At 33.6% G+C, this 22291-nt stretch overlaps 1 protein-coding gene across 2 annotated transcripts; it reads right to left on the bottom strand.

Annotated features, from left to right (window-relative positions):
• Positions 1–2384: 2384 nt before the first annotated feature.
• On the bottom strand, positions 2385–6517 carry LOC130636628 (uncharacterized). 2 transcript variants are annotated; one of them, XM_057446412.1, is made up of 9 exons: positions 6298–6517; positions 5753–5838; positions 5577–5616; positions 5279–5488; positions 4689–4951; positions 4197–4457; positions 3983–4114; positions 3391–3522; positions 2385–2730 (listed from the first exon to the last, which is right to left on the bottom strand). In XM_057446412.1, the coding sequence occupies exons 2-9, from the start codon at positions 5811–5813 to the stop codon at positions 2636–2638; spliced, it is 1194 nt and encodes a 397-aa protein (XP_057302395.1). In that variant the 5' UTR covers positions 5814–5838; positions 6298–6517; the 3' UTR covers positions 2385–2635. The 2 variants fall into 2 exon arrangements, with proteins under 2 accessions (XP_057302395.1, XP_057302394.1); XM_057446411.1 differs by having other exon boundaries at positions 4689–5050; positions 6298–6487.
• Positions 6518–22291: the final 15774 nt, after the last annotated feature.

Raw genomic sequence — 22291 nt, 5'->3', positions numbered from 1 at the left:
ATTCTTCAACGCCGATATTGTTAAGTTTACCTGTCACTTCGGAGAGAGATTTTTAACATATTAAAGGAGACATGCGTTCAATTCGATTTTTCACAATAACAAATTTATCAGGAATTACATTACACGCTCGCATATTTTATAAACAAAAATCTAATGATTGTACCGAATACGATAGTTTATGCTTGATTTATATGGTAAACTAAATATCGCACTTTTTCTCTAGAAATATCGCCATATTTTTTTCTTGTTTAATACTCCCATATTTCACTCAGTCAAAGGCTCGTGGAACATGTAAACAAGAACTTAAGAAAATAAAAAAATAATTCCCAAATTTTTCTTGGTACTGTCACTACTATTTATTTAGAATAGTATTCAATTCTTGTCTGCAACCTCAATAATTTTGATATCTTTTCTTTATCAGACACATCAGAAACATAGTATGGCTTGATATATTCATTATCCAATGAAAACAAAAGTATTTCCAATTCTTATGTAAATATTAAAATAAGATTATTAATCGCAATTATTTCTGCTGAAAATGCATTATTTATAAAAACATATACCTAATCAAGCCAAATAAATAAGGAAACAAAAGTAGAAAGGTATATGTAGTAGGGAAAACAAAAAAAATTGGTACCTTCCCTCGACTGTGACATCGGTATATTTTGGTAAGGCTGTACGTGGGTTTATACAGCAACTAACTCCCTTTTGCCTTTTTTGCGCTCTTTTTTCTTATTGTTGTTGTTTTTTTGTTTGTTTTTTTATCTATACTTTTCTATACTTCTCCTCTTCTGCTAAAATTTTTATTACTTTTTTTTATTACATCTGAAATGTCGGATTTTCTTTTTAGCATTCAATTTTAATCATCCACGATAGGGAAATTATTGCATTCTACCTAAAGTAACCTCTTATCGTCCCTCTAAATAATATGAATATACCTCGGTCTATATTAACGTTAATATAGGGAGTTGACAACTGCTATACCAAACTAGGTAAAGTAAAAAGATTGTTTAGATAATGCACAAAGCTATCAAATAATAGGAAAACTTGGTTAAAGTAGCAGCAAGAGATTTCGAAATAGTTTCCAGTTAGCCATCTTACATATCTCACATGAGTCTAGAATATTGTACTTTGACTGAAGATTTCCTTTATATCTTTTAATAAACTAAGATGACCAAGAAAAATATTTCTATTGAAAAAACAAATAATTTATATTTATATATATACATGTTTGTTTGGTACAAAAATATTGCAATCAACAGTAATCTCATTCTCAAAGTACAAAAAGAAAACCGTTGCTATTTTAACGCTCACCCTAGTCGAACTTTAAGAAAGGGTGGTTTAACATTTTTAGAAAACAATATTAAAATCCTTGCCCTTAGTCTCTTCGAGAGTAAGAAAAAGTAATGAACAATTCTTAAGAAGTAAGGGGGGAAATGAAAAAAGGCTTTAATTATGTAGATAAAGTTGAAAACTGTGAAGTTTTTATAATCAGTGGCGGAATCACTTGCTCAGAGACTCACTTGCTGATCAAGTTTCAAAACATGTGCCAAAATGCAAACGGGTAAACAAACTTTTCAATTTCTGATTTAACATAAGATTAAGGTTGTTAACCCTATTCGGTCCGGGGTTTTTCGAACATACTATGACCGGGGGAGGGCGGATTCCGCCCCCCCCCCCTCAATAATTTTTCATAGGATTGTTCAAATTGAATCAAGCTTGGCACACTTATAGTACGTCATAAAAGGAACAAAATGGCGGCAATAAATTTCATCAAAAGCTTGAAAATTGTTGAAAATGCCACTATCTGCTTAAAAAATAATTACTTTTGTTCTAGAGCGAATTTTTACATTCTGTTTGAAGTTTCTGAAAGCTAAATAAAATTCTTTTTTAACATATCTTCCGGTTTTTACATGGATCGGATAAAAAAATGCCAAAAATTGCCCGAAAATCCGTTTTTTTCCGATTTTCAGGTAGAATCCGACAAAATCGGGAAATCGGAATAGTCACGTGTCAAAGTTATTCAAAATGATTCTTCTTGATGAAACAAAGTTGTGTTGCAAGTTTCAAGTTCTAAGGATAATCCTAACAGGAGTTATTATATTTTCCCCATTATAAGGATTTCATAGAGATTTTAGGGGTAGTTTAGAGTAATGGCCAATATCAAAGCCTCTGAAAGGTATGGGACCTAAAAATTTAGCATGCAGGTGTCTAATAGATAAATGTTGAAACTCAGTAAGTATCATAGCCATATAAGAAAGGAATCAGGAGTTATTAAAAAAAAACCGTCAGGGGGAGCGGAATCCGCCCCCCCCCCCCCCCCCCCGACCGAATAGGGTTAAAAGATAATATATGAAAAATATTGGATAAAATGGACGAGAAAGAAGCTGTTACCAGGATCTTCCTTATGACGATATATTTTACACTTTCTTAAAAACTAAAGTATTCTCTTTCCTTGTCATACAAAAGCTTTCGTTGAAAACAAGGGATAATTTTTACTTTTTTACAACTCGTTTCGCCTAACCACCACTTTCGATTTGGGAATACACAGGTAGACATACAAGCTCCTTTTTCCTGTTCCACGGTCGAGGGTAGTAAAAATATTTTTTTTCATTCTATGAACCACTCTTTTGTTTCAACTTCCACTTCTTGTCTGCAACCTCAATAATTTTGACATCTTTTCTTTGTCAGATACATCACAAACATTGTATGGCTCAATATATTCAGTATCTAGTACAAAATACATTCAATCAAGATTAATTGTTTACCATCCGGATTTTTCAAGCGAGCAATACGGGTTTTTAAACATTCTTATTTTCTCTTGACAAAATGCCAATATAAAGCGGCAAAAAACCAGCTAGTTAACTATCTAGCTAGCTCTATTGTCTACAAAAAACGATGATGGGATATCGCTTTATCAAGAGTACTAAAGTCCGGCCGACAAATTTATAACACAAAAAAGTAATAAAGAAGTCCTTCCTCACTTTCAGACTTCAGATTATTGATTACTCAGTCAACATAGAAAAAGGTCAAAACCAATGCCATTCTTAGCTACTTTTATTGAAAAAAAATACGTCGATATTTGCTGTAACTAAACTTTAATTGCACATTCAACTGTACATATTTTTCTGTAATTTTTGAACATTGTTTTTGTTTTGTTTACAATGATATACTCTAAGAACTTGTGTATAAAATATTTCGGTTTTTTAGACATACTGAACTTTCACCCTAAGAGTTAACGAAAGTAGTTAATTATGTTATTATACGAACACTAAACCGAAATTTAATAAATACAATAATAACCGATTATCCAGTGCGGTACTGAAAAAATTGCCCTCAAGCATAGGGCACATAGACCTTTATTTATTTATTTTTCTTGTTTATACCTACCATCCTTTTTCTTTCTCCAGACGCGATATATTTTCCAACTGGAAAATATCAAAACAAAAGTAAACACCAAAGCAGAAACAACGATAAGAACTTTAATTGCAATCGATATTGAGTTGATGTTTTTGATCTTTACTAAATAGAAGCATGTGTAATTATTTGTAAAGTATTATAAAATCTATAGAAATCTTTCAGACTTCAGATTATTGATTACTCAGTCAACATAGAAAAAGGTCAAAACCAATGCCATTCTTAGCTACTTTTATTGAAAAAAAATACGTCGATATTTGCTGTAACTAAACTTTAATTGCACATTCAACTGTACATATTTTTCTGTAATTTTTGAACATTGTTTTTGTTTTGTTTACAATGATATACTCTAAGAACTTGTGTATAAAATATTTCGGTTTTTTAGACATACTGAACTTTCACCCTAAGAGTTAACGAAAGTAGTTAATTATGTTATTATACGAACACTAAACCGAAATTTAATAAATACAATAATAACCGATTATCCAGTGCGGTACTGAAAAAATTGCCCTCAAGCATAGGGCACATAGACCTTTATTTATTTATTTTTCTTGTTTATACCTACCATCCTTTTTCTTTCTCCAGACGCGATATATTTTCCAACTGGAAAATATCAAAACAAAAGTAAACACCAAAGCAGAAACAACGATAAGAACTTTAATTGCAATCGATATTGAGTTGATGTTTTTGATCTTTACTAAATAGAAGCATGTGTAATTATTTGTAAAGTATTATAAAATCTACCAACATGAAGAACACAATTTCTTCTTTTTCTATACCTTTACTTCCTTCGCATTTTGGTACATCACAAAATTCCCAATCTCGATTGGTAGCATTAACATAACACCAAGGAGCTGTTGCATAGCCTTGCGGATTTCTACAGTAATTATTTTTTAAATTACTGTATACTGGCGAAGATAAAAATGGATTGATGTTCCATGGTAGACAGGCTTTTCCAGTTGACGTAATGTTGACAGTGCCGTTGTAAGAAGTGCCATCGCCATTGTAACAAATTTCTGAATGTTTTTCTTTTCTCTTAACTAAAAAGATAATAGTAAATGTTGTCGAAATATTAGTTCATCACATCACAACAATTTATTACAGAAGTTTTAATTATTTCTGAGGAAGAAAAAAACAAAAACAAATAAAACTCCCTAATTTCTTCATCTTTACCACTATAAAAGAGGTTCGTCTATTCAATATGTTTGAGGTGTTGAAACGAGAAATAATTAGTTGGATAAGATAACCAAATAAAGTTCCATTATACTTACTAATACTTTGACATCTCTCAACGTGTTTCATGTCAGCCACTGGAAATTGAGCACAAGTGTAGCGATCTCTGTGCTTTCTAGGGTCTCTTATGCGATTTGGACAACGTTTGTGCATTTGTAATGTGATGTTGTAAATCCATGTTTTAATAATGTTCTCGCAGTCACTTTCTGTACACAATCTTCTGCAAGGCGGCGATGATATAATTCTACCATTTTCTTCTGATTTAAAGCATACAGGGTGCATGATATGACAAATTGATCGTCTAACAGTATCAATACAACGAAGTGAAATCGTTTTCATGTTTATTTTAAAACTTTCCAAAATTTTCTTAAATTTTCTATTCTTTCTGCAATTGAAGAACCTAATATAAAATGACAATACATTACCTCTTGGGAAAAAGAGGGTTGACTGAATTTTTCGTCTATATTTTGGATTGCACCTGTATCACAGACATCACGGTATCGTAAATAAATTGACCATAATTTTATTACAGTAGCAAACAAAAGCATGGAAAGGTGCTTGATCAATCCGAACCAGTTGCACATAAGAGAAAAAGAAAGAATATGAAAGTAAACGAAACACAATATACCGTGTTCTAGAAAAAAATTCATGAAGTATACGTGTCCCATAAAGTAAAACTTGTTCACGTGTTTTATTTTCCATTAATAACAGGAAAACCTTGACCCACTGTGCATTTCGATTGCTTCTTTTTGCTTGAAGAGGTGATTGAAAAATTTTATAATTCTTAAGCTCATTTATGCATACTCCATTTGGCAAGACTTCTTTGTAACTGATGCATCTAAATATTAAATGCAAAATTAGAAATCAACTGGTGATTGTAGAAAAATGTATTTCTCACATGAAGCGCAAATGAAAAAATTAGCTACCTTGTTTTCGAATCTGCATGTGGATTGGTCGCGATAGCCTCTATAACGAAATAGAAGTTTAGCTACTAACGAAATAGAAGTTTAGCAACTATTAATATCATTTCCATATAGTGTTTTAACCACATATTTTTTGTTAACACAAAAAACGGATAATCTGATATACGTTGGTGACTTACCAAAAATATGTCTTTCTATTTGAAACAAAACTAAACCCATCATCATCTTCTTCGCAGCCATTTTCGGGGATTTTCTTTTTTATTAACTGGAAATATAGAATTTATCTTAATGACACAAAACTTTTCAATGAACGGTGAAAAAATATTGACATTTAAGTCTTGACATAGCAAATTCGCAGTTTACTTAGTTAAAAATTTAGTTTTAATAATAATAATATCTATTATTTTTTAAAGTATAAGTATAGTGCAAAACTTTTCTTATATTTTTTTTTGCCTGAATTTTTTTATTTTAAGTAAGGATGAACAGGAGCCACATCAACAAGTTGTTAGCTGAAATCATACTGAGACAAGTTTCGATTAGTTACAGACATAGGGATACGAGACAATTTTTTCAAGCGATAGTAAAAAATTTGCCCTCATTACTAGCGCCTGAAAAGGTTAACTTGTGTTGGCATTTGCCTTTTAATTGCTCGCGATATTAGTTTTTATTTACCAGTATCAATGTTTCCAGTAACAAAGAAATGCTACCATAGTAACAAAAATACCTTTTTACTTAATCAATTTCTTTGAGTCACCACGTTCAGTAACAATTTTAAGTTAACATTTGTGTGCTCGGTCAATCAGAAGGCAGTTTTAATGCTGACTATTTTCTTGTTGTGATGCAATATGACCTTCTCCACAGATGATAAATTTGTTGGACAATCATAACAATATTGAATTTCTTACTATCGCCTAAAAATATTACCTCGTGTCCCTGTGGCTTAAAGTTAAAAAGATGTCTACGCCATAAATTAAACTGGTCTGTGTGACTTCAATGCGTTACTTTCGGATTTGTTCAACTAGTCTAATTTAGTTGAACGAATAGTAACCACCAAGTTTGACTAAACTAAAATATAAGTGTGACTTTGCTCATTAGTTACATAGTATTATTAAACCTATCATATATATCAACTGATCTAAACCCCAAGTCACACTGCACAATTACAAGCAACTGTTCTTTGCATAATCCAATGTTAGCTACCGAAGTCATGCTAAATTAGCTATGACGTAAACATTCAAGTTATATTCGATTTAACTAATCGTCAGCGTGACTTGGACTAATGACATTCCACATCACAAACAAGCCATAAAGCAATCAACCATGACCTTAACAACAGCATGCCTTAAAGGAAAATTAGTTGGAAACTTACAAGCCACAGTCGCATTACCTTTCAAACTTCTGTTTCCGCAGGAAGTCCACTTACCTTTTTGGGCTTTTAGCCTAAATATGATGCTTAGGCCTAAGACAGCAATTTTCTAACACAAATTCCTGAACACAGAAATATAATAATAAAAAACGTTTAAGAATTTATAAACATTGAGAGAGTATTTCACAATTCTTCTTTCTCAAATGAACAACGAACGTAAAGGTCTCTTGCACGTGTTTTTATACAAAATCTTGTACTTATCATGACCACACTGCTTCACCACATATTTCCCAAATTTGGTCAACCTTTAAATCCCATTTAATTTTAGTTTTTCGTTTTCTCTCTAATAAAAGCCTTTTATAAATTCCCATTATGTTCTTGTCATAATTTATTTAATTAGTTGTTAAAGGTAATTGAAAACTATGACTAAAAATTAATTAAAAAGTTTTGTGTTGTTCAGCTGAGTGATTACTTTCATTTTATGAAGGATCTAGTGTTAATTAATTTTTTTCCGCGCGATTGTCATGTTACTGGTGATTTACATATTGTCACACGCAAAGAATGTAACACTTTGTGAAAGAGCCACACCAGCTTTTCCGGGGGGAGCGAGATCGAAGAAAGACAGACAATACACAAAAAGCTATGTTTAAATGAGTATCTGATCGAGGTGTGCAAGTTTAAAACTTAGTGTAGGCAGATTTTATCCACTTTAATTAGTACTGGTCATAAGCCCAAGATAACTCCACGGAAATTCACCAGACAGGAGGGTTCTTTCATCGCTACTTACAGCCACCATCTTTGGCCTAAAGACAAACAGCAAGCATTACAACATAGGATAGCCTTTAAACCGTTTCAAAAACCCACGGGTATTCGTCGGTCCTCAGATGTTTGCTCGAGACACGTATATTTTCCGTCTGTTAATAAGAAGGGATAAAATTATTCTGTGGGAGGGGGTCTGAGATGATGCTACAACACAAACATTTTTTGGCCCTTCTTACGACGGTCCTTATAAGATTACGTAGCAAAAATTTACTCCATATAGGGCAAAGTTAAACAGAGCAGATAATAAATATTATTTCTCTTGAATACCCTACACCTGCTTACCAAAAATGTATGTTTCGATTGTGAATCATCTGTATATCTTTTTCCAACTTGAGTAATCGATTTTAGTTAAATAAATTAACAAATCGTTTTGACTACGCAGCATAATTTATTAATGTCAATAGTGAATGACACTGCGTCAGGTGTGACATCATAATGCAATGAATTCCTAGAAATTAATTTGCATTTTAATTGCCACATCCCTCGCAGTTATTTTATTAACTAAGTGTTGTCAGTTGTAACTGCTAGTATTGCTTTATTAAGTAATGAAGTAATTGGTTTTCTAGTTTGTTAAATGACATTTTGTGAAAACAACAAGTAATCAATACGGAGCTATCTATGACGTAAACGTTTTCTTGACTACATAATTATATACTGATCACAACAACTATTACTTTATTTGCCAACACCACGTGCATTTCTGATGTCTACTTTAGTATCATGATTAACCCATAAAAAGAATAGACTGGATACAAGCGCTGTTCCGATTTGAAGGTCGTGTTCCATGATAATTTGAAGGGCCCGTGTAATTTCGGTGCAAAACAAACCGTAGAGCTGGCGGGAACTGTATTGGATCGTCGCGATGCCTGGATCAAACTGATCTATTTATGGATGTACAACATCCAGATGCACCCCTAACACTGCTATATTTGGACTTCCACGAGGTGACGATAGTTACAATTTCCAATGGAGGTCAAATCTTGTACATATTATAACAAAAGATCGAGTTATTGATACTTCCTTGAGACAGCAAATTGAGAAGAAGAGCCTCAATGTTAGCGAGCTACATTTTGAACAGAAAAAAGTCAGAAAACGTGAGTTACTTGCAGCCAACCCTTTCTTCATCTTCTTAAATTAACATACGATCATGTGATATTATCTTCTTACTCTGTTATGAATGTCAAGCTTGCAGCACAAGTTTTAAGTTCAACTGTTAGCAAAGTTTTTCAAAACTTTGGTCATGTATTTTATTCAAGGATGGATAATTTTTTTGTCATCATGAACATACGTAACACAACTGAAGAAGCACACAAAGCAAAGCCAATTTTAGTCCCGTTTACATCTGCCAATGATTATCAATTAACTTGGCTAATTACTGAATTTCTACCATATTTCAACATTGGTTGCAAAGCATTGAAAATAGAGAAGGAAATTTTATACAAACTGCAAAAAAGAACATGTTTATCTCCTGGCAGACCCATGAAGATATAAAGATCACTGTCAACTCTGTAGTCGAATTGATAAAGTACCTTCTATCACATGGTGTACCATATGTTTTAACAGAAAAATTGTGTCAGGATCCATTAGAAAATTATTTCGGCCATCAAAGATCAATGGGTGGACGCAAAGATAATCCATCTGTTTGGGATTTTGCCTGGCTATAATGATAATAGTATTAGAAATCAAAAATTATTCAGGCAAATTCAGTTTGTTTGAGTTCTGTTCGTAGCGATTTGACCTTCAACTTTTTTACATCAATAGTACACAAGCTTTTGATTTTTAAAAGCTTCAACTGGACGGTGTTATCATGGAGAAGTTTTTCCTAAAATCTGGACATTTTTCGACGTTTTTGCTAATAAATTGTTTAGCAAATTACATATTAAAACATGTTTATAATGAACCTAAATATGTTTACCAAGACGTGCGTCGTGTTCACGCATGCGATTTTACACATAATATAAATTCGGGAAAGGTGTATTTGCTTTTAAAAGATCAGCAGAACTGTATTTAGAACTAAAAAGATTTTTTTTTGAAAAATCTTTAAAACATTCCTACAATCTCCGACAAATTACAAAAAGTCCCTTTTTTTCTTTTAGCAATACAGCTTTTAACATCTTCTCTTATTGGATACAAGTCATTTGGCCTAAGTCATAAAAATTCAATGCGATAAATTCAATAATTTTATTTAATATATAGACGCCTGATCTATTAATGTCAACAAAGAGCTAATTTTCCGGCTAGCAAATCAGACATAAGAACATATCTAGCAGTGTAACATAGCTACAGTCGGGAGGGAGGAAGAGCCAGCTATTAGGATGAATTTCTAAAAGACATTAAAATTCAATTTCTGAAATGTATTGTAATGTAATGAATTGCCTCTTTTCAGACTTAATATATAGCTAATAATGTTAATTTAGACTGCATAACGGTATCTAATTTTTTTGCTTACAATAGTCCTCAAATCTGTTATAACAAGTTGTGCCAAGTTGCATGACAATACCTTGTTTCTTTCATCACTTCTTGGAGCCGTCAGAACTCCCGGTTAATATCCTGTCCATGTACAAAAAAAATTCAAAAATTAAATAACGCGTTAGCACTGTTGTTAGCTATTACCATAAAAGTCCCATGAAAAAAATTCCGGCAAAATTCTTTTTTCTACTGTGCGGAGCTTTTAAAACCTTTGAAAAAAATAAACCATGTGCCAAACAGTTATTGGCGCTTAAAAGCTTTTTCATGACTTCAACACCCCTCCAACATGAAAGGGTCCAGCTTTATGATAAAAATTATATAACAGGGCCATTTATGTAGAACACGTAAGTCCAGAGGTAAAAAACAAATTCAAGATGTAGATCGAACTTAAATAGTTAAAAAAAAACTCAACTTTAACGTTATTACGTTACATGATATTTTTTCTAAGAGAGAATTCCCTGTTACATAACAAAAGAGCGCTCGCACACAAAATTCTACATTAACTAGTCAGTTCTTTCGATAAATGTATATTTTATGTGGTATTCCCACGAAAGCTTATTGGGGGATGTCCAAAACCAAGACTACAGTTTACAAAACGCAAAAGTCTAAAACAACAAAAATGTGTACTTCCCGTATATATTGCGACCAGCTCTCTTTTACAAAAGTTTACAAATATTGTTAAAAACAGTTTGCAATAGATAAGATCTGAATGAAAACCCTATTATTTTAGTATATTGAAGAAGATTCTTCTCAATATATGTTTTGTAAAAAATGTCAACACAATGGTTCAGTGGTCTGCAAAGTTCAGTTACTTTGGTATTTATACTGCATGACTTATCTCTATATAAGTCTCTCCCTGAAAAAGTTTACCCGAAATGTTGTAACATATAAAACCAAAATTTACTTCACATACCTCTTGCATACTGTTCTCTGCCACAAAGTTTTTAAAAGACATAGCAATTCTAAGAAAGAAAACTTAGCAACCTGTGATGATGATCTGGTGTGATATGGATTGAAATATATCTTTTAACACACGTTTTTAAATAAATTGCATAGATGCTCCCAGCCATGGAGAAATATATATTGCTGGCACTGATAACCCTCTGTTTCGCGATTAATTAGTTACAGAGAAGTTGTTTAGAAGAAAACTGTACTTTTGTGCTTGTTATTTCTATATGAATAGTGTAACGATATTGTCTAAATATATTTAACAAATAAACTATCGAATAAAACTGAATATTGGCGTTTGTATTTTATTGTACATTTCATGTATTTCATTACTACATAACTCAAATGGCTGTTCGCCTGAGTCAAACTACGGCTTCCAAAACTATATTTTTTCCTTGATAAAATAAAGCGTTTTTTTTTAATTTTAACACTAAAAAATGTTAATATTTTGTCGTGAGTGACAACTTCGTAAGAATTTGAAAATAGTGGTAAATTGGAGAATATCTGAAAATATCCACATATGCATAACTCTTGTAAAAAGGTCAAGTCTAAAATGTTATCATCATCCGCATAAAAAAAATACATTAACATTTCAATAATGCTTTAGTCTGAATTAAGTAACGGTTTGCAGGATTTTCTTTAGCTAATATTCACTTCTTCTATATCTCAATAATTGTGATATCTTCTCTTTATTGCTAAGATCACAAGCATAGTATGGAGAGATATATTCATTATCTAAACAAATACAAATAATACTATATTACATAGTCAAAGTAGGAGTAGAAGATGTTGAAATTAAATGCACTCTATCGCCCTTTCCTTCCAACGCTAGTTAGCTGGCAGTCAGTCGGTCAAGTCTTCTATTATTGTGAGTAATTGTAAAAGTTATTTGTGGTATTTGGCTTTTGTGGTCTTAGATATGGACTTAGCTAATTTTCCTAGTACTAATTGCTACTTGCGTAAAAGAGAGTTAAATGTAAAGGAGACAATAAAACTAATTGTATTGAGCATTTTGTGAAAGGAAAACCACCTTCCATATCTATATCCATATCCATAAAGGAAGTATAATTAGTGAAGTATGAACATTTTACTTCTAAGCATGACTTGGGCCAACACACATGAAATGAATGACCGTCTGGATTAACACCTATAGTGGAAACACCCTGTCTAAAACAACCCCCACTCATAACTTCAACATTTCTAGATATTTCACCTTAACACTTTTTCGCGCGAAGCCACTCAAAAGAGAGATAATTTTGGTCAGGAAGTACAATGCGAGTTTCACTAGCTGTAAGCCTAGCCTGGTAATCTTTATGTAACATTACAGCTATGTACCTCCGTTGTTTTGATAATTTAGACGTTTACTAGCTAGCTAAACACACCTAGCTAGTAACTCACATTTTTTCCCGCAGGTCATGGATACCTAACAACACTAACTACGTATCCAAAAAGAACTTTAATTCCAACTTTTTCTTTCTTTTTTTGTCACATGAAAACGAGCTTCGCTTCGTTTTGTTTAGCCTAAACTCGTTCCCTTTTCTTTTATTTACGCCGTCTGCGTTATGTAGATTTGATGTATATCAGGCGTGTGTCTCAGCGTTGCAGCTTATTTTTGAACCCTGCAGAGGAAATTCTATCCTTTATGTTAACAGGCGAGGAAGAACACACGAAGCCAGGATGGAAGAAATGTGTACAACGGGCGTAAACTTTTTTACGCATTAGTGACTAGTCTCTTTGCGTATTTGTGCGAAAGAAAAGCTGCGCTACAGATGAAGAAAATATTTATGCACGAAATAGTAAATGCAACAAATGACGTTGTGCAGATTTCCTTAGATTTTTCCACAGGATAGTAACTAGTATCGTTTAAGAAGATCTAATTGCAACCAAATAACTTTACCATTTTTCATGCTCCTCACACAACGAACTTTCTTGTACAGTAGAAAACATATAACAAACGCCATGATTATAACACTTCCAATGATCAAGAGAAGAAACATGAGGGATATTCCTGTCTTTGAATCTTTTAAGTCAACTAAATAAATTTAGAGAATGTAAATGTGTCATATTGAAAGTACAGCTTTATCCAAGACTAAATAAGTAGGCGAAGCGTGTGAATACAAGACTATGATAAGGTTTGTGTCATTGCTTAGCAAGTTACTTACCATTCTCTTTTCTTTCTCTACACTTTGGTACATCACAAAATTCCCAATCTCGATTGGTAGCATTAACATAACACCAAGGTGATGTTGCATAGCCTTGAGGATTTCTGCAGTAATTCTTTTTTAAATTACTGTATACTGGCGAAGATAAGAAGGGATTGATGTTCCATGGTAGACAGGTTTTACCAGTTGACGTAATGTTAACAGTACCGTTGTAAAAAGTGCCATTATCATTATAGCACTTTTGAGAGGATTTTCTTCTTTTGTCAGCTATTGCTAAGGAATATAAAGCGATATTATCGCCCAGTTGGCATGTTGCGCAATATTTAAGGTAGGAAACAATATATCGACCGTAACAAAAAATTTTTTTATCACATTCAAAGATTAGAAATCCGTTTCCTGAATGTCCTAATAGCAGTAAATTTCGCAAGCTTTTTTCGTTGGTTTTGACAAGACATTCTAAAGAACTGTAGTTGCATTTTTTCTCAGAATTATATACCATTTGATGGTATATCTATGTAATTCAAGAAAATTAAAGAAGTTGTTGCAAACAATTATGAGGTAACTTTCGACTGTTTTATAGAACACGTTAAAATATTCTCTTACAACTTCCAAGCTATACAGTTTAATATTTTAAGCAATTTATACGAATATTAATACTCAGATATCTGATTATCATTCACACCAGCAATGTTTTCTCAATATCTAACGTATGATGTTATAATTTTCATTTCTCCCCTACAATGAAAGAAAAGGCTTCCTAACAAGATGAAACTAGAATCTCAATATTTAGTATTCCAAATTACTCGCCTTACTCTTAAGAAGCCACGTGGGGGACTTTTGATACTTACGTTTGATTTGACACTGCTCAATATTTTTAATTTCAGCAATTGGAAATCGATCACATTGATAGTCCTTTATGGGGGGATTGCTTGCAAGGCCTGGAGCTGGACACAGTCTATACAAACGTAACGCAAGTTTATATATTCTTGGTAGTAACCGATTTTCGCAGTTGCTCTCTGTGCACATTCTTCTGCATAGCGGGGATAATATCATTGTTTCATCTGTTTTAGATTTCAGGCAAATTGGATGTATCACATAACAATACAGTCTTTTAATTGCCATGAGACAGTGGTAAGATTCTAATAAATATTCTTTAACAAAATCCTCCGCATCTCTTAAAAGTTTCTTGAATTTTCTTTTCTTGTTGCAGGACGAGTACCTATAAGGGACAAAAATATGACGAGTAATTAGCCGTCGGCAAACAGAAATTGCTGACGCGGATTCATTTCGCGACGGCAAAAAACTGCCAAGGCTAATCTTTGTTGTGCATTTATTTTGCGGTAGAAAAGTGGAAGACGTTTTGAATCATGAAACCCAAACACGATGATCGAGCGTCTACGTATAGCGACCGTCTTAATCTTAACTTTCTTTTCTACATGTGCGAAATAGTATGTATGACTATACTGTCATTTTTGTAAATTAATTGTTTATTTTTTCAGGTCATCACAAGCAAATAGGCAAAAATATGCTTCGTTTTTGAATTACAAAAAATCTTTATCCATATGACTTAAATAAAAAGTAAGTGCAGTTTTGCAGACTTGAATTATCCGTGCTCCGCCGCCGTTCACCTCTGCATTAGTTAAGAACCGCATGGCTGGATTCCAACGACGAAGGGGCTAGGCAAAAGAGATTTATGTCTACGTAGTTCTTTTAACTAAGTCAGAGGTCGGTGAACGAGCTAGGATGGTCAGGTTGGCTATGAACAGGCTTGCTCGTGGATTAAAAGGACCAGGACTATTTAATAATTCTGAGACTAAAAGTTTTCGACCAAGACGGGAATGTATCGGACGTTTTGTCCTACAAAATGTGGCGGAAATTTTGCTTGACGAGTTATTATTTTTATTTCAAGAGCCACCATCGCGCGCTATAAATGGATTTTATAGGTTGATTTTAAAACTCTATTTTTTAGGCGTGCGATTAACCACACGCCTGAAACAATTTAGCGTGTGCCAAGGCGTGCGCGTGCGATTGCACGCCTCTCCTTAAAAAGACTGTACATTTTTTGTGACCTGCCAGACTACAAATTAAGAAGGGAACAAAAATACATTTTCATAAACTAGCCACCACAGAAACTTTACTGAATGGATAGTGGAAATATGTACAAACGACTCTGATTGCATTTCCCAATTGGAGGCACATTTCGGAAAAACTTATTTTTAAAATCCCTCGTCTACAAGTATACATTCTGTGTCCGAATGCGTTTTATCAACGTCTTTATATTTCCATAGATTGTCGTTTTGTGCATTTCAACTGATATGATTTTTGAATTTAGGTCAGTTAATTTATATGTTCTTCTTCTATGTCTTGTTCCGTGTCAGAATACATTTTACTAGCAACGTTCTTATTGCAAAAAAAACAAAAACATAATAGCATTACCTTTCCGAGGTAAAATACAATCTTATTGCCCTTTGTGCATACACTATGTAAAGTGGATTTTTGTTATTCTGCAATAGATAAAGTAAAACCAACAACCATTGTGCTCTTCTATCAGACAACTTTGCTTCATCGAGAGTTTGATCAATCATGTGGTCCTTTAGGTGTCCGATACAAGCGCCGTTAGGTAACAGATCTTTGTAATTAACGCAACTTGAAAATAGAAACTTTAGTTAGAAAAAGTGAGCAACATTTGGTATATTTAGTTCTCATATAGTGTGAAAACATTTACCTTTTAGCTGGTGTATGTTTCGATAGAACACCTAAGAAATTAATATGGTGTTTTTAATAGACACCGAGGTAGTTTTTTTTATATAAACACAGCATATAAACACAAGTTAAAAGCCAGCTCGGTTTGTCGAGCCAGCCAGCCCCTATGACTTTGCATATATCTCATAGCATTTATACTATATTTTTAATAGTGGAAGGTTAGTACATATAAGGGTGGAGTTTTTATTGTACATTGCTAACTAAAGTAGGCTCTAGAGAAATAGTGATTTAAGGTTATCTTACCAAGTGAAAATATGCACATTTGTAATAAGACCAACATTACCATTATTAAATCAGCATGCAAAACTCTGATTGAGAATGATTGTTGAATTGAAAACTGTGTGCTTTCTGAAGTGTGTCTACCTTTTTTGCTAGTTAAATAAAAAGGATAAGAATTCATTATAACCTTTACTTTAACTGATTCTGTTTGCACACACTCAATATATTTCAACACTGATCCAGCCCCTTGAATCTCTTGGAAGGAAAAACCATCTCAATACACCTTAACGATAATTCAATTGTACTTGCGTTCCTACGGCTCTCCATCGTTTTACAATATCGGAAAAAAGGAGGTAAAAATCGTGTTTTTATAATAAAAAGGTACAACTTATGTGTTAATAATAATAAGGTACAACTTATGTGTACTTTTTATTAAAAACAAAACGCGGCAAGAAAAGTAATCAGTGTTAGTTTTCCCGAATTATCGTAAAGGTGTATTAACTAGACACTAGCACGAAAGGACAAATGGAGACCAAAAATACAATTTAAAAAGAAAGTTTCCTTAAATTACATTTCTTGACATTCTAATAGACCTTTTCAAATACAAAATCTACGACATATCCAAATATATCTTTCAGCAAGCTTTCGCCAACGCCCAGGTTGGCATGTTAAGAACGACAAAATCTACGACATATCCAAATATATCTTTCAGCAAGCTTTAGCCAACGCCCAGGTTGGCATGTTAAGAACGACAAAATCTACGACATATCCAAATATATCTTTCAGCAAGCTTTCGCCAACGCCCAGGTTGGCATGTTAAGAACGACAAAATCTACGACATATCCATATTTTCAAATAATATTTTTTTAATCCCTCAGTGTGATCTGATCGTGTCATGCAATGTAAAACACTGTATTGCGTAACTGCTCGGTTTAAATATAAAGAATAGCAATAATATGCCAAAATAACAAAATATTACAAAATATTGTTTCTATAACTATTCGGTTTTTGTGTATTTTCTAACGATGCACGAGCACGTCATATAAGTACATTAAAATTAACGATTTCTAAAGTAGGTCAAACCATGTGTTTATCTTGGCATTCTGTGTACAATATATTTCATATCCACTCGCTGTTGCTTTGTTAAAACAAGATTCGCAAATATTCGACGTATACGTGTTGAGTGGGTTTCTACTTAGATAAAGTAGGTATCACTTTCACCTCACAATGAGAAGAAAGTGTTAAAACGGACCCCTCCGTCTAAAGGTTGTAATATCCGAAACTTTTAACGTCTAAATTTTTTCAAAGATGCAAAATTGCAAGTAAAGATTGGCAAAATGGTGCTTCTTGGCTAATCATTTGCATATTTTATAATAGTAACCGTACCTCTATAATAATAGCTGTATTCTGTCTGTCTCTACGCGAAATGATACCGCAAGTAGTGAGACACACGAAATGTGGTATATAAAAGATGAGCAAACCCGTGGATTTATTCACGAGACGCCGACATTATTCCATATTATTTATAATAGGATTGCACTGTAATAGAAGTCGTGTCTAGGTTCTTTGGTGCAAAGTACGGAAGGTATTTTTTTTTCTTGATCGTCCATTTTTTTTAAATTTTAGCACCACATCTCATCCGTTCAACAAAGGCCTGCAATTAGACTATTATGCTGTATTTAACACGAGTTAAATTCCAACTAATCGTTCTAAAGTTTCTCCTCAAATAATTTGTATAATCCGAAACTGTTTTGAGTATGAGATTATTGTATATTGTTCCACCCACAAAGCTGTTTGTTTTGGATTCCTCCCCCATCTGTTTATTTTGCCTTCTCCCACAGAGCTATTAATTTATATTTTCTCCAACGCAGCTGCTTATTCAAGATATTTACATAACACACAGAGGAAATTTTCAGGAGGTCGAAACTTCCGTGAGCTTGTTTCGCAGTTTTGAGTTTTTTAAGAACGTTTGTGGTTTTAGAAATTCTAAAAAGGCTTTATTAACAACAGAATATTTTAATGAAATATTTCACATTTATTTAATCGCAAAAGTCGCAAAAGTTTTCATTATTTCATTACTCTAAATTTGCCATGGTAAATCCGTGTGTCCGTTCTCTACTTAAAATGGTTCACTCCGATTAGACCTCCGATCATGACGGGGAGTAGAATCAGTGTAGTCCTATCGACGCAAATCTACTTTGTACGTTCCTTACACATTCGAATCCCGCTCGCTGCCACGCAATATCTGATGAGAGTGCATTTATGATTTAGATGATTTTAGTAACAAATAAATATTAATTAAAAATACCTTTCTGCTATAAAAATATATGATATGTCCTACCTGTTGTCGCCGTGACAGTTTATACACAAGAATCTCTTTTATTATTACCTGTATTCTTTCTTTCGGGCAAAAGCGGGTCGCGTTTACCACACTTGAAATCTTGAAGGTACAAATAAAAGATGCAATATACTTTTATCGAGTTTGTGGTGCTCGCCAACGCGTAGCAAACCAATCACAAAGCCTGATTTTTATGAATAGCTAATCACAATTTTTTGCGACCCTCCACATGCTGCCGAAGGAGTGCGAAACAATCGTAGCTAGGGCAATGACTGTGGTGTTGAGGTTTGGGTGTTTTTACTCACAATTTTCTAGCAACAGGGTGTAGGACGTATTTTCACTTTAACTGACGATAAATTTTGTAACATTAATGAAAACTCATTCTGCAAAATTGCTGGGTGTCTGTTTTAGCTAAATGGGGTATTAACATGTTTTTGTCTAATAGAAAGCGCTATGTGATATGGTTAATCGTATTTATAGAGAGAGCTATGTGACATGGTTCAACCGTACTTATAGAGAGCGCTGTGTGACATACTTATGAAAAGCGCTGTGTGACATGGCTTACTCGTACTTATAGAAAGAGAGCTGTGTGACATGCTTAACCATACTTATAGAGAGCACTGTGTGACATGGTTTAACCGTACTTCTAACTTAACCCGCTAGTGCTCATGATTAGTTTTTGAACTTTGATGAGAGATTATTCTGCAAGTTTAATTGTTTCTCCTATAACGAGATTACGACAGGTTGTAGCCTGTGTTTTTATTCCAGTTTTATAGCTGTAGGCGCTCCACCGGAATTGCGACACACTGTATATAATCCGGATATAAACCACTCCACCTTATTGTGTGGCTTTTCAAATGACTTGCTTTTTTTGAAAGCCAGTCATGTGAAAACGAGCCCAACATTAGGTTCGTCAAATTAAACGAAAGCAGCGTGAAAACTAAATCAAAAGAAAACGATCTTACGAAACAAGGGCGAAAACATCTACGACACAGTTACATTGTCATTTTCTAAATATGTACAAAAAGACGTGGGCATACACGTGGGCCAGGTAGAGAGCGTTTTAAATTTGCTAGTGTCATTATCCAGCACGCCCTCACACCGAAATAATCCATGTCGGGGCCCACGAAGGCACCGAAATTCGTGGAAAATGGCCATGCTGACGTCAGCACGATTTAGCACATTTTAAGAGTTTGAAAGTAATAAACTTTAGTTTTCAGATGTAACACAATTTACACATTTTCCAGCGAATACGATTACATTTTTTCTGACAACGTCGTGCAATGTGAGGATTTTAACATTTTTTAACATTTTTGGCGTTTGAGAGGAAGATAACCTAAAAATTATTTTTTGATATGTCATAGACAAAACAAAACAACAAAAGTCAATAACTTCAAAAAATTTAGCTTTTTTTAATAATTGAAACAGGAAAACACGCTTTCTCTTTAAAAATTTTGATCTCATCCCCTTTAAAAGTAAAAAAAAAAGCTGGATCGAGCGCGATTTATGACGACAAACTATAACGTCAAGTCTAAATAAACACAATTTTTAGACCTTTTCACCTGTCTACCTTCAGTGATTGCTGTGTGTACTTATTTTAACTTTTCTGTCCTTTTATCTGATTTTGTAACAATTTTTGCCGGGCTTATTCTCGAAAGAAGGGTGGGGATTATCCACGAGGAATCTTATACGCGTTACTCATTTCCCGCATAGTCTTTTATGAAATTAAAATCGAAAAATGACTACATAACCGTTACCATAAGGTACATTAACAAATTAAATGAATAATTAAAAACTAGAAATCTGAGTCCGACTCATAGTGTTTAAAGTGTTAAAAACGCATCGAGAACAATGGACACGTGCACGCATATGGACAGGCGAAGTATAAACAACAGACTGCAACAATTGAAGATATTGAGTGCAAAAACACTAATCCTAAAATTGGTCTGCTTTTAAACAAGGACGATAAGAAAAAACAATTCCAACGCATTTGTAATCCTATGTTCCTAAAACTCTATTTATTAGCGTAAATAGCCAATTTCGCCTATGTGCTTCTTTTGTCACCTGTCAGAATGCGCGCGCACATACGGAACTTTATATACATTCGCAACTCATCAGTTACATCGTTATTAGTTTTAGTCCAAGACCATCGCTACAAAACGCATCCGTAAAAATTTTGACACAACTTTTCTTCCATCTTTAATTGACCATAACTCGCTGCCCACCTCACCAAAAAGCGCTTTTAGACTCCGGTTTTCGTTTTAAAAGGCAGTGTTGTGTTCTAACTACTAGATCTGAGCAAAACCATTTTGTTGAAAGTGTTTGTGACGGAGCTGGGCGGGCCTGTAAAACACCCGTGGTTATCTCGTATACACGGAACCCACACCAGCAGGGCTAACTATCCTATTTCAATTTTTAATCGTGGTCTATGAAGTTCCTTGTTCAACCAGCATGATAAAATATGTGACTGTGTAATTTAACTCATGATAAGTAGTAGTTTTCGCACAGTGCCAAAAAAATATCGGCAATATTTTCAGTTATTTATGTTCTCATTCACATATTTCACGAGCCTTAGAGAGAGGTGAAACAGAAATTCACGCACAAACCCAGAACTTTAGACTTTTGCCTGTGTGCTAACAAAGAATAATTTAATAATTTATCCGTTTGATAAAAATTATGTTTTATTCGAGAAGAAAATTCTGGAATAAATTTTCCGACCTATTCTTGTTTTTCTGGATAACTAAATAACTTTACTCAACCAATCAGGAAAAAAATGTTAAGGTTTTTGCATGCTATTTTAACCCATCAGAGAGAAGTGTAAGCTCTTCACACTGCAGAAATAAAAAAAAGTAAAATAATGCACTTGTTTCTCAGTAGAAAATAAATATTTTGCATGTAGCTCGTGGCGCCTTAGCTTAGTGATTATAACGCTCGCCACACAAGGTTTGGGCCATAAGTTGCCAATGTGCGATGCAAATAAGACGATAATTGGTCAAAATTGTCTGCATTCACATAAAAATTGTAGTGCGAAGCGCAATGATTTCGACGTATCTACAACAGAAAATTTTCGTTTGCCTAGTTAGACTACGGGTAGCGTAATTAAACTACATCATGTCGTCTAATTAGGTGTTTACCCTGACTGTTTCACAGTTCCCCAAAAGGGGTTAGGGGTTAGTTAGGGGTTTATTAATAGTTCTGCTAAAAATAATTTTTCGCAGTGAAGGTTTGTTTGTTAATGAAAAACCTCATACAAAAAGAAATCGCTAATATTTTTCTATAATATGTATATAATTAACAAAACAACAAGTAACACTAAACCACAGATGCTCCTGTGCATTTATTTGGACAGCATATCTGTTCGTACCCTGGAAAAAGTTTTTGACTTATATAATTGAGGCTTATGCCGAGTTTGTGGCGTCTGATAAATCATGAAAAATTTATGTTTATCTCGCCAAAAAAAAATAGTTTCATCAGAAAAAAGTCAGGGATTTCACAGGAATATGTTAAACATTAACTCACATGTCTGTACATTTTTATGCACACTTTGCTATCATTTTACATGCTTTTTTATGAGAGCCTCAGGTTTTTTTAAAAGATAAGAGCTTTTTGTAGGCCCTGCTTTCCAAACCAA

Source organism: Hydractinia symbiolongicarpus, chromosome 3 (assembly GCF_029227915.1).
Source record: "Hydractinia symbiolongicarpus strain clone_291-10 chromosome 3, HSymV2.1, whole genome shotgun sequence".
In the NCBI taxonomy this organism is placed as follows: Eukaryota; Metazoa; Cnidaria; class Hydrozoa; order Anthoathecata; family Hydractiniidae; genus Hydractinia; species Hydractinia symbiolongicarpus.
This window is presented reverse-complemented; position numbering and strand designations above follow the sequence as displayed.